The sequence below is a fragment of the Myripristis murdjan genome, chromosome 17 (assembly GCF_902150065.1).
Source record: "Myripristis murdjan chromosome 17, fMyrMur1.1, whole genome shotgun sequence".
In the NCBI taxonomy this organism is placed as follows: Eukaryota; Metazoa; Chordata; class Actinopteri; order Holocentriformes; family Holocentridae; genus Myripristis; species Myripristis murdjan.
The window spans coordinates 17,576,355-17,593,089 of NC_043996.1; the positions used below are offsets into that span (position 1 = coordinate 17,576,355).

The 16,735-nt window shown below is 42.5% G+C and overlaps 1 protein-coding gene across 6 annotated transcripts in view; it reads right to left on the reverse strand.

Moving 5' to 3' along the window:
* The window catches only part of yeats2 (YEATS domain containing 2), a 30,754-nt gene that overhangs the window by 7,873 nt on the left and 6,146 nt on the right, over window positions 1-16,735 (reverse strand). For 4 of the 6 annotated variants that reach the window (XM_030073699.1, XM_030073702.1, XM_030073700.1 and 1 more), the window contains exons 9-21: window positions 15,117-15,161; window positions 14,853-15,021; window positions 13,532-13,774; window positions 12,374-12,541; window positions 11,297-11,388; window positions 10,312-10,497; window positions 9,962-10,193; window positions 9,370-9,531; window positions 8,078-8,205; window positions 7,249-7,395; window positions 5,807-5,995; window positions 1,036-1,396; window positions 768-902 (exon numbers count right to left, since the gene is read on the reverse strand). In XM_030073699.1, the coding sequence (XP_029929559.1) occupies window positions 768-902; window positions 1,036-1,396; window positions 5,807-5,995; window positions 7,249-7,395; window positions 8,078-8,205; window positions 9,370-9,531; window positions 9,962-10,193; window positions 10,312-10,497; window positions 11,297-11,388; window positions 12,374-12,541; window positions 13,532-13,774; window positions 14,853-15,021; window positions 15,117-15,161 (2,257 nt within the window). The remainder of the gene's footprint in view (window positions 1-767; window positions 903-1,035; window positions 1,397-5,806; window positions 5,996-7,248; window positions 7,396-8,077; window positions 8,206-9,369; window positions 9,532-9,961; window positions 10,194-10,311; window positions 10,498-11,296; window positions 11,389-12,373; window positions 12,542-13,531; window positions 13,775-14,852; window positions 15,022-15,116; window positions 15,162-16,735) is intronic. The other 2 variants (XM_030073704.1, XM_030073703.1) reach the window with 1 other exon arrangement.

The window sequence follows — 16,735 nt, forward strand, 5'->3', positions numbered from 1 at the left end:
GCTACAGTAATTTGTATCAGCAGAATAAGCCTCAGCAGAATTTCACAGCATGATGTAAATAAAGCTGTAGCATGCCTACTGCCCTTTGTACTCTCCATTATGCGAATGCCCATTATCAATCGATGTAATCTGGTGTTCCAGATTTGTCAGAAGGAAAAATGGTCTGCACTTGAAGTAACGTCAGTGTGATCATTTCTTTCTTCTGACAGCATTCTTCAAAGTGGTTATTTTACTAGAAAATCTGAGAGACCACTGTGTTTTCTTTTCAAAGACACAGTCCTCCAGAACGACAGTGTACTCTAGGGCTGTGCAATTGGACAAAATAAAATATCATAACACATTTGATTAAATAGCTCAATATTGATACTGCAGCGATACTGTCGGGAAGACTATCACTGCTGCCATGAGATATTTACACACAAGAGATTTTTGATAAATAACCATTAGCAGCATCAAGCAGCTAGAGGCAAATAACAGAACAACTGGAACAGTCTATTAATTTCAGAAAATTGCATCTGTTTACTGTAAGCAGCCTTTCTAAACAGGAGAAAATGCCATATCACAATATTAAAATAAGTCCCAGGCTATATGTAGTCTCATATCATGATGTCGCTATAATATCAGTATGTCGCCCAGCCCAGCAGTTTCAAATTGCCACTACATTTCTTCTTCAGAAACTTATAAAACAGCTCAGTAATGACGCTGACTGCTGTGCTGCCTAAACAAATATTTTATCTGTTTGTCTGTTTGGCTTTAGTCACACTTACCTTTCCCAACAGGCATGAGTATAGTCTGTACCCCAACAGACCTGGGGCCCACCCCTAGCTGTTTGAGCTGGTTGGCAGGGATGGTCAAGACTGTTTGCTGGGAGCTGGAACTTCCAGAGTGGATTTTGAGCATGCCTGGACAAAGCACAGAACATTCTGGATGTAAACAGCTTTGGGTCTGGATTTGCTTGTTAACTGCTTTATCTAGAACTGGAAATCAAACCGGGACACAACGCCAACAGGCCACGTGAGGTTTCTGTCTCCTTACCTGAGAGAGTAGCGCCTGTCTTCCCTCCTCCTGCTGCCATCCCGCTGACTAGTGAGGCTGCTGTGACCAATGACGTGCTTGCGCTCTTGGGCACGCCCACTACAGTCCCAGCGCCCTTGGACATGCTGATGACCGGCATATTGGTGATGTTCTTGGCAACAGTTACCACGGTACCAGTTGACCCTGCAGCACTCTTTGTGGCAGAGTTGCCGGCACCCTTGACCAAGGTGGCCACAGCACCCTTCGCCAGGCTGTTTCCAGCGGCAGCGCTGGCACTCTTAGCAGCACTGATGACTGCTGCCTGGTTGGCCGCCACAAGGACTGGGTGGTGCTGGGAGGAAGTCTTCACACCATCAGCAGCCTGCATGAAACACACACACACACACATACAACCATTACACAAACACATACATAGCTTTTTGCTTTCAGCCAGATATCATGAAATTCTGACTATTGTTGCTACTTCTAACAAAGAACGGGCTCCAGGTGTCTTTTCTGCCTATGCTGTCAGTATGAACAAGATCCATTCCCACATCTGTGCTCTCCCTGTGTTTGTTAGCCTTAAGCTTATGCAAAGCAAAAAAAAAAAAAAAAAAAAAAAAAAAAAAAAGATAAGTTGTGGACTCCTAAGTCCTCACTGTGCTTTGGATGTAAATTTACAGCAGGGCCGCAGCATTTATACAGCACGGCGAGCCTCCACATCCTACACAAACATCAACACCCACACCATTTTAGTCTACTGAGCAATCTGAAGACATATAATATCTTTTAGTGGGTATAGGATTCCTTATTTGTGCTTTAATATCACAGAATACCAATGTCTATGGTGAATATTTTTGATAATCTAGCTGTATTCTCCCAATTTTTGGAGGACAAAATAATTAACCTGCATTATATATCATGCATAATAATCAGTGATGTAAACAGAGTGACATCAGGTTGAGAATTTTTTTTTTTTTGCATTTTCCAGGCAGCAAAAATAAATCTCAAAGCCACCTTCATCTTACATCCCATCTGCTTATTATTAGGGCCCGAGCGCTGAACAGCGCGAAGCCCTATTGTTATTGTAGTGTTTTTTTTTCTTTTTATTATTATTACGTCTAAATAACCCTTAATTTGACCCCCTAAACATGCTCCAAAACTCACCAAATTCGGCACGCAGGCCAGGTCTGGCGAAAAATTTGATAAAATGGACAAACAGGCCCCCAAGGTGCAAAAATGAGCTTGGTAGCGCCACCTAGGCACACAAAGGCAGCCGCTGTGGCCCACAGGAATGTGATAGAAAGACCAAACCAACGCCGAAATGTAGGTCTCATCAAGCCCTACAAATCACGAGCTGACACCCCCGACCTAAAACCAACAGGAAGTCCGCAATTTGCGTTTGAATGTCACGTTCTCGCCCAAAATTCCGCTTTGAACAAAATCTATCTCCTCCCAGGCCGTAAATGTCAGCAGCTTGAAAATTTAACAGATGACAGAGGACACAGTGCTGAACAAAAGTTGCTAAACACTCCGTCATTACTCGATTCGTTTGGATTTCATAAGCCCTCAAAGTCGGAGTGGCCAGAGCCAAAACCTCATTTTTTCCCATGGAGTTTGGTGTGCAGAGGCTGACACTTGGCACTAATTAAGCCCCTGGAGTCTAAAGTAAAAGTCTGATGGCTTTGAAAACTATGCAGATGGAAAGAGGACAAAAATTCCTACGAAAATATGTAGTTTTGATGTGGATTGGACCAAGTTTGTGGGAGCTGTGAAGACTTTTCAAACATTTTTGACTCTGGTGTGCTCTGCTCTGCACTCTGCCTGGACATGTGACTCACTCTAGCTGCCTCAGGAATGTGCAATACACACCCATTGTAAGAGCTCAGAGGGAGCAGAAAACACTCTCAAACTAAAACTGCCATAACTCAAAAACAGTAAAAGATAGCAAAATCATGTAAATGGGAGATTTATAGATCCAAGTCTCGTGCCTCGTTTAAACTTTGAATCAAGTCGGTCACTTAAACGGTGACCGAGCTGTGACCCCTCAAAAAGGGGTGGGTTTTCTGGATTTCTCCATTAGATTGAATGAGGATTTCTCTGTGTGCCTGCATTTTGGTGTGATCATGCCACAGCTGCCACTACTCAAATCAGTCACACACTAGGACATGCTAAGGGCGCCATCTGCTGGAGGGGCGCTGCTAGTGGCCAGAGGGGCACCAGCAGCGAATGTACGAGTGGGTTTTTTGTTGGCGTTGTGTGTGTGTGTGTGTGTGTGTGTGTGTGTTTGTGTGAGTGAGTGAGTGAGTGAGTGAGTGTGTGTGCCTGCATTTTGGTGTGATCATGCAGCAGCTGCCAGTACTCCTGTCGCTCACACACTAGGACTTCCGCGGCCTTTCAAAATAAAAGCCCAAAACTCTTTCAAAATAAAAGCACTGAAAAATACCCTTTAAAATGGCACAGACAGACGAATTATCTGCACTTCGACACGCGCGCTGTCCCCGACGTGCACGGGGGGGCGAGGGCCCGTCCAACGCTGCTTGCAGCTTTAATTCTGGTCTTTACAGTTTCTCTTTCAAGCCTAATTTGTCACATATTTTAAAAGCCCATATCACTCCTAGTTAGACAGTGTGGAGAGAGGCAGCAGAAATGTGTGATGTGATGAAAGAGCATATTAGATGAACGACTCGCCAGTACAGGTGTGAAGGCTAATTAACTGTAATTGAGCTGCTCTAAAATACAGGAGATAAACAGGGGGGCATTGCAGGAGCACAACACATAAGACTTAAAATAGACAAGAAGCCCTAGAAAATGTGAACATGGGCGGGTATGGCAGCCACGGTCGCACACACAAACACACTTTATTTTGTGACTCAAGGGATAATTCTGGTCATGATGAATGCTGAGCTTATTTTGTAGAGTGCCCTCTCTCCCTTATGAAATGTCTGTGTTTTTAGGCAATCTGTAGCTAGAAGGATTTTGTAGATATCATCCCTTTGCATGTATTTTCCAAATTTTGAAATGGCTTGTGGCAGATAAGAAACACGCTTTTTAATATCGTTAGATTTATGCCTTTAAATGTCAAAGAATAAAACATGCTTTGTATATTTTGTTTTATGTAAGGTGATTTTTGAGCTCCAAAACGGTGCCATTCAAATAAAATGCATTATCTCAATGACATAATTACACCACTACATCATTTTCCCATAGTTCCCTGGGTCGAACACTTATCCTTGCAATTACTGTCACAAACACATCTACTGTTGCCCTGTTTGTCAATGAGGAATTTCTGTGGGAACACAAATGTTCAAAAACAGTCAAATTCATTTGGATAAGAACCACTTTTCATTAATAAAGTAATATTTTTCTATGTTCATGCTTTATTAGGCACGGTTTAGCCCAAAATTGGATTTGTTTTTTTTTTTTTTTTTGTTTTTTTTTGACATTGTGTATAATCCACAGGAATATTAAGAAACTAACTGCCCTTTGGGCTCCATTCTGCTCTGCCCTTGCTTAATTTACATTTGGTCCCACCCAACAGAACTTTGTAACAGCAGCCATTTTGGCATGAAGTAGCAGGATAAACACAGGTGTTTATCCTGACTAATGACATTAATTGAGGTTCTGTTTCATTTAAGTGTACCAGAGCTTTTCCAGTGATTTTTCAGCATGAACAACAGGAGAACACTGGCTCAAAGAGACCTAAAAGTAACAGAACCTTTATTAATGTTATTAATAACACCTGTGTTTACGGTGCTCCTCATGCCAAAGTGGCTGCTGTGAAAAAAGTCTATTTCTAGAGTGAGTTGTACTGATCAGGTCACTGGATTTAGGAAATTCTCCAAGACAAACAAGGTGATTTCTCTCTGGCAGGGCCGTATCGATACAATTAACAGTCCTAGAAGAACATTTGCATTTTTCCCTAAACAGGAAAGGCAGTGCTGTGGTCCCCTGGTTCAATGTATTGCTCTGTACTTGCACTGAATTTTCCAGAAGAGTAAATGTTTTGTGTGTGTGTGTGTGTGTGTGTGTGTATGTGTGTGTGTGTGTTTGTTTCTGTGAGTCAGAGCCTCCAGTTAAGTATAAAGTCTTTTGTGCTTCTTGATATCTCAAATTAATGAGGCCTGGCCACCAACAGTAAAGCTTTAATCACCCCAACCCAGACCACTGGTGATAGACTGCTTAAGGCTCCACACACGCCATTTACGGTCTCTGCTCTCCCTGACAACCACATCACAGCCAAGCTGTTGCATTCATACAGCAGTGGTGGGGGCCAAATTGCTAGGAAACTGACCCAGGCGAAATGTGGAGATAAAAGAGATTATTCCTCATCTAAAAATGTCTATAGTTTATTACATAGGGAAATTACAGTAAAATTATGTCATGGAAACAAATCCAGGCTCCAGCACAGAGATATGCCACTAAACATATGGAACTGACAAAGGAAGAGGACAAGACAGCCAGAGCTGGGGCAGCAGAAGGAAACTTTTAGATTACGTTTACATTTGACTTTTAGATTGATGAATCTTTACACTGCACACCCAAATCATATGAATATGCAAAAAAAAAAAGTGTTTGAATATTATGCAAAGTTGGCAAACTGATTGCAGTTCAAACGTCAGCTGGATGTTTTTTGGAAACTGAGCCAGTTATAAAATTTATGGGAAATGTTAAACAAGCATTCAGGGACTATTTCAAGTCCAATGTTATTTAACCTGTGCATCATATGAAATGAATTTATGAAGCAATAGCTGTCAGACAGAAGAAAAGAGATCAACACTCTGAAACTGGCCTGTTGCTGGTTGGTTGCCATGGCAGCGCTGGCAGAGCCGGGGGTGGAGCTTGCAGCAGTGATGACTCCGCCCGTCATCCTCAGTGTGGTCGTCCCCGGCTTGGACAAGTGGCCTGCCGTCGCCGCGGTTACTGTCTTCACAGAGCCGTCAGACAGCTTCACCTGCGTTCCTTGGGAACCGCCCACCACCTATCAATCACACAAAGATCACAAACTTGAATTCTAAAAGTCCCAAACTAAACAGCAAACACCCACCTTTTACCCACTTAAATACAAACAGCCTAGATGAAACCTAGAGAAAAACTCTCCAGGAAGTAGGTGAGGTGCAAATCCAAAGTTGTTCTCTATCCACTGACTCTGACTGACCCTCACAGTTTAAACTTTTCCTAGAACAAACTTTGTCCCTCTACAACCCATTTTACTGCAAAAAAACACAATAAACCCAAATTAGCTGTATTTAGTTGAAAGTGGACATGTGATAGCCACTCTCCAACTTGCCACAGCGTAGTCTCAAGAGTGGAAAGTGGCGAGAAAATGAAAATGGCTATTGTGCAGTTATATAACTGAAACAGATTAAGTGGAAGTGTCATCCTGCAGCCCAGCAGCACATGGGGGAGTTAGGCCTACACCAGCTGTTCCCTTGATGAGTCCTTCACTGTTACACCCTGCCACTCACTCACTCACATATTGGGCTGCGCGGACTGAACACACACAAATGTACTGGTGCTGCTCCCTCTCAACTTGGTGCACCACTAACACACTACTCATTTCTCAAATACTACACGCTGTTTACCCCTCAAACTAAGTGAACTACTAAGACAGTCTTACAACAAGCTCAGCAGGCTACATTACTAATATATAATATGCTGGTGAGCGGTTTCAGGCTGATTCAAACAAAACTATAAAAGAAATCTGCCTGGACAGTGTTTGCTAAAAATTATTTTGATTTAAAATTAGCTCACTCTTTTAAAACATTCAGCTTTTTGTCTTTGTATTCATTTTTTTTTCTTACGGCTGGCCTTACATCCGCTCTGTGTCAACATACATGTTAAAATTTCAAGCTTTAACCAACATGAGGCCACATATCGAACCAGACAGCTACTACTGGTTTATGTAAACCAGTGTAACAGTCAGCCAATCAGCTGCTTGTTTCATACAACAGAGCCATTGCTTTGCTCTAATTTGATTGGCTCATGGTCAGATAGAGCGCATGGTACTCAGCAGGAGCAAAGTTTGAGCAGTCGTTAAGACCGTTTATCTGTTTACAACCAAGTCATTCAAAAGTTAGTATCTCAAAAAATGAATGCCGTTGTTTTTCCCACTGTGTTGCACATAAACACGGCTTTCAGTGCTTGAGAGGCTGTTAATAATGTAAGGGACATTAAAACAATGACACTGAGTAACTACTCAAGAGTGCTGCTAAAGGTCAGAGACACACTGACCTGAGCAAGGATGGCCGCCTTCTGTCCAGCTGTCACCCGAATGGCCTGCTGGGTAACCGTTGCAGGAGATGATGCTGCGTGACCTGCTGAACTGGAACTCCCCTGCTTCCCTGAGCCCTGTGCTGGCTGGCCAACTAAAAACGTACCCTAGATAAAATGGAAAACCAGAAGGGGGGGAAAAAAATCACCAAAAGGGGGAAAATAAATCAATCAAAATCATTGGAATGGTTACGTGGCAAGTTCTTAAAGGGCAAGACTGAAATAGTCCCCTCTCAAAAAAACATTAAAAGGCACACAAAATAGGTTGCAGGTCTTAAGTTTAAATTTAGGTGGAAATCTCACTGCAACAGCTAAGGACTCAAACTTAATTAAATGCTAACTGCACAGACAGCATTGTAGCAAAGCTGACCAAAGCTAAGTGCAGAATCAATGCTACAGTAATGAATGTGTCAAATTAAGATCACACCAGGCTACACTGCTCCACTAGAATACATAAAACTGGGCTTCACAGGAAAAAAAAAAGAAGTGCCTCCCTTGTTGTACAGCCTGTGCACACAAGACCTGTCATGCTATAAGAGGATACAATCTAAAAACAGATTGTGGTATTACATAAAGTTGCGGTGATGAGTATTGGAAGGATAATGTTCAAGATGTCAAAGCCTCCTACAGACTTTCAATAGAAGCCTTTTACAAATGCTCCACAAATGCCACAGTGACAGAAAAGGGAGATAAATAAACCACAAGAGAAGGAAAGAGACAAAATACTCATACAAGTGTTTGTGTGTGTCTGCAGTGTTTGCATTACAGCATGTTATGTGCTCCTACCCACCTGTGGGGTCTGTTTAAGAATATAGGATGTGTAGGAGAGGTTAGAAGGCAGGCTGCTGGAGGAGGAAGAGGAGGAGGTGGTCTGGGAGCCCCCTGCACCTGCAGACGAGCTGCTCTGGGACTGCTGACCTAAATTACAGACAGCCACATACACATCAGTCACAAAACCTCATAAACATGCCAATTATTCGTGCTCATGAATCATAGTTCATCTTTAATTCAATTCATTTTATTTGAGTAATTTCAAATTAAAAACACACATTCTATGTAGGACAATAGGATTTTGTAGAGTAGACCTTTACAGTCAGTGGCCAAAGCAACATAGCTGACTGACAGTGAAGGCTCCTGTGAACTCTGCTGAATCTCAGTGCAACTTCTGGTGTATCAGCCAGGATCTTTTAATCTAGAGGCATGCCTCAAGTGGTAAAGAGTCGCTCTAGCAGCGGGTTTCTTAACGAGCTGAGAGCAATATGACTCCTAATGTGACCCCTATAACTTGAGGCAAAGTGGAGCCTGTGAGGGCAAAAGGTTTTTGGCTGGGACACTAACCCCACTCATATGTTTGTTGGCTATTTTACCTCAGTGGTTCACAAAATTGCCCAACTCAAAACTTACACGTAACCACCCACTGTGTTCAGCAACTCTCGTTTAGCATCAGTCTATCCCCATCAGTGAACTTCAGGATGAAACCACTGTCCTTTGCTGATGTGTGACCATATTTAGCATGTGATGACATGATTGTTTAGATTGTTCTCCTTGTCGCATCAAACCAAATTTATCATTTTTGGACTGACGCACGAGCAATTTGGGCAGCTACAATTTGGCCTCTTTGGGACTCTATTAGCTGCCCTCTGGTGACTGTGACACCTCTTTTACAGCAGATCATATTCATTTTCATGCACTTATTATGACTTACCTGCATGCTGTAGCTATCTTTGTAATGGTGATCCAGATGCTACAAATGTGGTATTTATGTTTGAGTAGAAGCAGATTTGCCCTTGGGCTTCTGGATCAGCTCTACTAAGTACTGCAGTCTAAAAATAGCTCTTATTTGAATATTTATATCATAATATGTTCATAATTCCTGTAATTGCACTTTTAAATATATTGTTTTTGTTGTCTGCAGAGCAATAAGGCACAGTTCCACTGTATTTACATTTTTCTAGCTGTGGGTGCAATTTTTCACTTTTAGGGGGCAAACACAGCTAAATAAGTATCAAGGAAACACTGCGTTCCCATTCTATTAAAAATGACATTGTTTAAACAACTTCCACAGGATGTACAGTATCCTACCTGCTGAGTTGGAGGCTCGGAGAATAGCACCCTGTGGGATGAGGAGCAGCTTGCCCTTCCCTGACGGGTTCTTACTGTTGGTGGTCAGGTAGAGCTTAGTGCCTGGGGGCAGGTTGGCCAAGTTGGCCAGGTTGTTGGCTGGCAGCTGAAGAGTAGCCATTACTGAGGACACACACAAAAACATACACAAAAAGTATTGTTTCATCGACTTCTCAGAGTGTACTGGCCTCTGTATACACAGAGTGTACACAGAGGCCTAGCTATATATTATTAAACTTGATTTCAGTCCAAGCACAAAATCATGTACGGTGATTATGACTGGAAACATGTTAAGCAAGCCACATCACAATACCACTGAACAATAAATATCACAGTAAGTGCAGTGCCAATAAGTATAGTACGTAAACTATAATATGTCAGGACTAAACTGAAACTTTTTCACATTCCATATACTTTTTATTTGACTTTTTTATTGATTCCCCAACTTTTTGAGACCTGGGATTTGTCAAATTTATTTTCTATAGGTTTTCAGTGTGTAAGTCACTGTGCATCATGTGCATCTGAGTGTGTGTACACAAGTGTGAACCCTGACCTCCACTCTTTCCACCTCCTGAGCCACCAGCACCCTTGGATGCAGCCTGCTGACCAGCAATGCCACCTGCTCCACTGACGATGGCCTTAGCAACGCCCTGAGCCACCACTTGCTTCCCGCCCATCACCTTAGAGCCAGAGGTGTTGCCCTTGGCGACCAGAATCTGCCCACTGCTGATCGCCACCTGTTTGACCGCAGACTGGAGCGTTGAGCCGACAGGGATGCCTAACATCTAGAAATGAAATTCCAAATGTAACTTGTGAATGACATTAACTGTTGATAAGAAAGACACAAGAATCAGTTTTAATCAGTAAAGGGTTAGAGTGCTTCTTCATAATTATATGTGTGACCTTGCTAGTTGTAGCCCCTGTGGCCCCTCCTGTTTGTTTCTGGGGCGACATAGAGATCACATGGCCTCCCTTCACTGCGACAAACTGGTGTGCTGCTGTGGCGGTGGGTTGCTGCTGGGTGGTTACCGTGGAAACCATCTGCTGCTGCTGAGTAGAAACTTCCCCTGGCTCTTGCTTGATTATAACCTGCACAAGGCATGAGTGCACATGGAGAGGGAGAAAGGCCAGGTGCTGTGAAAAACACTTGAGGGTTTTCAGATGTTAGGTATTGCAACAATTAATATTCATTTATTTAGTGTAAATATTACATTCTAACAAAAATAAAGCCACTTCCTGACAAGTATCTGATTATACCTGCATTTGGACTGCAAACAAATCTCCTTTTTCTTTTACAACAGGCAAAAGAGAAAAAAAAAGGTGTACAGGACACTGAAAATATGCTGCCCAAAAGCAATTTTTAACAATCAACATCATCATTTATTTATCCAGCCGGTGTTTTTATATTCCTCATCCGCCCTGGTCTTTAGTAGTAGGAGCCAGCAGGCTGCAACAGAGCAAACCTTGAACACCAGCCAGTTTCACAAGGCATAGGGAGTCTCTCTGCAATAAAAAGGAATTTTAACTAAAAATGTAATTTACTGTCTATGAATAACGAGGCGGTGGGAGGGTGCGGATTTTACTGCTGGCTTCTGTCACCCTGTGTGTGTCATCTGTGAGAGGGTGATACAGAACCATGCAATTCAGTCTGCAGTGCCCCCCACCTCCCATCTTCAGAGTGATGTCCCATTTAAGTAGCGCTCACATCTGCTGAAGATAGCACCCTGGCGTACTATTAATACCACGGCGCCTTGGTAGAGATACAGATTCTACAGGGACGGGGAGAGAGTATCGTCACACTGGGGGGGAACAGTGCAGTAGATGGATGTTTTCACTAACAGGAATCCATGCTGACCCTGACAATAACAACAAGACTGCGCCCACTCACCTTCACCCCTGAAGAGAGGAAGCTGCCTGTGTGAACTTTCGGGGCTGGAGAGCGAGTGCCCTGGGCAGCAGAGTGCTTGGCTGAGGGGCTTCCTGCAGGGCAATTTACACATAAATACACACATCAGTGAGAGAGGACATGACTGCACTGCTGATGCCTCACTGCTGCTCCTGTCATCGCTTCTACAGACATCAAGCTGCTGCAACGCAAGAGAACACATTTCTGTCAGGGTTGCTTATAAGTGGGGCTTACGCTGTACAGCAAGATCTCAGTGAGCTGAGCTATGCTACAGTTTAATTCTTCACTTGCTGCATCAAAATTTGTTTTAACCTGAGACTAGTGAATCAGCACTGACGCCCACATCAAACTCATCTAGCTTGATAAAACATCGCTTAATAATAATCTGACCCCGCTGCCAGACCTGGCAGAGCTGTGCATTGGCGGAGGGTGCATGGAAGTGGCTGAGTAGGCGAGGGAGAATGAACGATCCGGGGGAGAGAGCTCCTGAGTGGAATGTGAATTGATGTTGCTGATGCCAGAAAGTAAAACACAGCAGCTAGGGTGATGCAAGTTGGTCCTGCTCCACTTTGGGGTAATGCTCACACACATACGCACACCCTGGTGTGAGTGTGTGTAGACCCATCCACCAGCCTCTAATCTGGCCATGGAACACAGCACCTCAGTCACCATGGCAACATCACATCCAACAACCATGCTGCCTCACCACACGTCATGATTCATGAGTGCAAAAAAGGGACAAAGGAGAGAAAGAGGCAAAGGAAGGGAGAGAGTAAAAAGAGCTAGAGCCTGACATCTCTAGTTCCAAAAAAAGAAAAAAAAAAAAAAGTGGAATAAAAATTGGGCGACCAAGAAGAAAAGGCAAAGAAGCAGAGGAAGGAGTGAGAGTAAGCGGGAGAAGGAGGGAGGCCGGTGGTGATGCTCATCATCTATATCGCTACAGAGGACATTCTAAAAAGCCATTTTCACATGTGGGTGGCTCAGACTCTGCTTTTCGATGGGCTGCAGGTCCACTTCCTATGTCAAGTGCCACTCTGACACTGAGCAGGAGCTGTGTACCTGTGGAGGCGGCAGACGTGGAAGCCATGCCAATCACCTGGCCCGGCTTGTCCACGATGATGTAAGGGTTGTTGAGCACCGAGGAGGAGCCCTGCTTGCCGTGGACAGGGGTAGAGGTGGTGGGGGTGCGGGGTAGGGGGGAGTGGCTGGGGGTGGAGATGGGAGAGCCTGGGAGAAGCAAATACACGGGATTAGCCAAGTAATTATTCCTAAGAGTGCTAATGAGGACAAGTGAACATTTATATGAAAAAAGGAAGTTATGTAGAGAGTTAATGACAACAGATGTACAGCTACATAAAATGTGGGGTTGTAGTATATTATTTACATTTCTTAGGTTCCCAGATGTTTTACATTTTCATTTGAACCCTTTATATGAATATAATATGTTAGGTATTCTGAGTGTGCATGCATATATGTATACGGCATACACCGATTTCCACTCTCCCCCACTTTCCAAATCACCAGTTGCCTTAGTGGTGCCTTGATGACTGGCACGCCACTTGCACCATTGCCGGTCAAGAACAAATTTTTTTTTGTGTGTGTTGGCTTTACTTGTGGTGATTTGTTCCAAATTGAACTGTCCACACAAATTTTAAGGCTTGGGGCAAAGAAAAAAATAAATTTGCAGAGGGTTTTGTTGCACAGCCTCTTTCTAAAAATGCCTAGCACTGCAAATTTGTAGTTTATCATGTAAGAAATCTTGTTGAGTTTATCCCCTGCAAACAGCATTGTGTATTCCAGGCAGTGAGTGAGTGCATATCAAGTATGTAGGCCAAGTGAAGAATGAATGACAACAGGGAACACAGGGAACAAAATGTGCATAAAACAGAAGACTGAAAAACAGGCTACTAGAATTTCTCTGATGACGTTCGATAAGAAGTCATTAAAGAGACAGTAGTGACAGTGTTTCCCTGAGGTTTTAGTATTCTACCTGAATAGAAAACTAAAATGTAAAGGTTTTTCAAGATAGAAAGAGTACAATTATTTCACTTAGATAGCAAACCAAGGGCTACTTCCTGCCAGTGGTTTATTTGACTTTGAATGACAGATCCAATCTCACAAAAACCCTCTGCTGTTCTGGACAGAAATCATTACAAAAAGAAAAAATAATAATTTAAAATGTATATAAGAACAAAACAAAACAAAACAAAGAAATACCTGAAACAATTTTACAGCTCATGGTGATTGGTTGGAATGATTTCCCAGGAGACTCTGCAGGGCTGGGTGGCTGCCCCTGAGGGACAATCTTACAGCTTGCAGTGATTGGCTGGAAGGCAGAGTTGCCATGGGAACCCAGAGTGATTTTGTCGCTGGCTCTGGGTCTGGTCGGGGTGCGTTCACCAGCTGCGAGGCTGGTGGCATGTCCTCCTGCAGACCTCCCCGACTCTGCTTTGATAAGGGCTGGAAGGTGCCAGGAGAGTATAGATCATTAAAACTCGCTCTCTTCCTCACAATTAATTAGCAAGACTCATCCTGGCACAAACAAACACACACAGCGTGTGTGTCTGCTGAGGGCAGACTGACAGCGAAACTGCTGCTATAACACTTTACAGTTCCATCTGCTTGTTGATGACCCTTAAGACCGGTACCACCACAGGCTGTCTCGGTGAAAATTAAAACTAAATTCTTTTTGAAGTTCAAATGTAAGCTCCTCTGAAAGTCAATAAAATGGCAGACTTACCTAAAGTACTCTAACATTTTCATTATCCTATGATTATGGAAGTTGTCTCATCATGTTTATTTAACTGTTGATTGTTAGTAGGGCTGCATGATATTAGAAAAAAACTTACACAGTGATATCTATTTTTTTCTGTGATATATATTGCTATGGGAAAAAATACAGGAAATTTAGCCAGATAGGGGCAGTGACTTATTCATGTACAGTTACAATCATTAACAATTATAATTTTTATCATTTGGGTACTTTAAAAGACTATCCTCTGCTAACATCTGCTCTGACATCAGCATGGACAAGTGGAGAAAGAGTGGGTGGAGCAACAAACCAACTGTGTATCCAGGAACCCTTAAATCGGACACAATTATTTAATAAACATAAAGAATTTTCTTGTAGAATAGTCATGTAAAATAAGATCCTTGCAAGTTTTCCTTTTGTATCAAGCAGCAAAAAAGTTGTAGCCTGATGTGTTAAAGAGTTAATTTGTCTTACTTGTTGTTAGTTATTGGAGGACTGTGCTGTGTTTTTTGTTTGTTTTATTTTTTGATCCTCAACAATTTTTAATGGGTTACTGTCTGCTAATAAATGCAGCTTTGTGTAATTATTTTAATTGTCAAATAAATTAATTCGATAATTGAAGCAGTGAGGCCTAGTGACCAGAGAGACTGTCATAACAGGGAATTGAAGGATTCATCCTCCACAACTGCCAATATGTCTATCAACAGGTGTCATGTCAAAAGGTTTGCAGTGCTGATGTAAATCCTTCATGAATGTGTTTGAATGGACAAACTTTTCAGCGTGTACCTTTTTCTACACTGGAATCGTGTGGGGTGGGAGAGCTGCAGCGCCTGGTGGTCTGGGTCTGAGAGGCGTTGGATGCTGGGCTGCCCGCTCTGTGAGTCAGCTTGGACAAGGAGGGCTGAGAAACGAATTCATCCCCTAGAGAGTTCCTATGGAGCTCCACATCAACTACCTGGAACAAATACAGACACGTCATCAGAGTAATGCTGCGAGAAAAAGTGAGTGCAAGAAAGAGAGAGAGAGAGAGAGAGACCATATCCAACTTACAGTTTCTGCACCCAGAGTCTGCAGCCCCGTGTATGTTCTGTCCAGCTGTAGAGAAAGAGAGAGGTGTAAATAAACACTTCGACTGAGTTTTGGCAACAAACTAACGATCGAAAACCGAGTGAATCTGTTGTGAAGACTACACAAAAAGTTAGAAATGCAACCATTACATAAGGAACAAATCCGCAAAATAATTCCAAAACCTAATTATACCAGGATTTATTGCCAATTTATTTGTTATCGTGGCCAAAAGAATTCACGATAACTATATCATCACAAAATCTCCAGAAAATCTAAAGGTGGAGTGAGAGTCTGTAATCACGTCAGGTGCACTTTGGGGGAGGGAGACAAAGCAAGAATGGAAAGGAATAGAAATGATTTAGCATGCACTGGAATTTTTACATGATATTATCACGTGTATATTATTAACATGATATTAATATGTCATTATTTAAACATCAAAGTTATCATCAGTATCGGTACATCGCAAACTCCTAATATCAACTTAGTTGTATTTTGCACCGTCTGCTTACAGCAGAGCTGCTGACTGCTAAGCCAGTGCGACATTGGAACAGTACACTAAAACAACACTCTGGCTTACTGACAGTCTCTTTATGTCATTGCAGGCCTTTGCTATACAGCACATCTTGTCTGCACTGTATGTAAGGTCCTGTCAGGTTTTGGCATGCACCTGGTGTCTGAAACCTGTCTTGTATAACTGTCTGGTAGGGTGCCAGCACCAAATACCCAGGGGAAATTCCTTATGCACATGTTGCACTTGACAAATTTCAGTAATACAGCTGCTAGTAGCCATTAGTAGGGTGCAGGTCTATAGAACAAATGACCTGACAGTGACTACATATGCTTGATTCAACATTTTGAAGAACTTTCAATGTCAGTTCTGCTAATATAAGTGAAATGTTACTTGACAGAACCCTTTTTCCTGATGGTAGTACCATTCAGTGAGACCAAATGGAGTCTGACACACTTTAGGCCCCACTGCAAAAAGCTAAGCATATGTGAAGTTTGGACAGACTTGCAGTAAATCTTTACGAAGTATGCCTCCCGTCCTTTGTAAATCTTTGCTGCCAATTTCTCACATGTGCCATGGCCACAAGGTTAGAAGTGTTAAAATTCTGTGAAACACAGATGATGTAAACTGTTGAAATATGCTTGTGTATACAGTTTCACACAGATTAAGTCAGCTTTGTAGGAGACACTCAAAACAGTTATTACTGTTGCAAGATTGGCCTGAATGTAGACACTGTGGCATGTGACCAAAAGTGATCTGTCACACTTTGGGATCAATCCCAAATATGAGCTGAAGTTTTGCTGACATATATGATTGCAATGTGCAATAGTTCTGGCTCGAGCCAAGGAATCTTTGTGGGGGGAAAATGTCTGATTCAAGACTTTAAACCTCACGCATTATTGGCAAAAATGTAGAGCTTATTTCTTTTAAGTGTTAGCATCTGGCTGATGGATGTACATCTTTTTGCCTGATCAGCAGAGGAGACTTGAAAAGTATCCATGAAACTTGGTTGTTCTAGTTCCTGAGATACAGATATATTTGGGCAGAAAAAACAACAACAAGAAAACTAACAACAATAATCGTTGTTTCA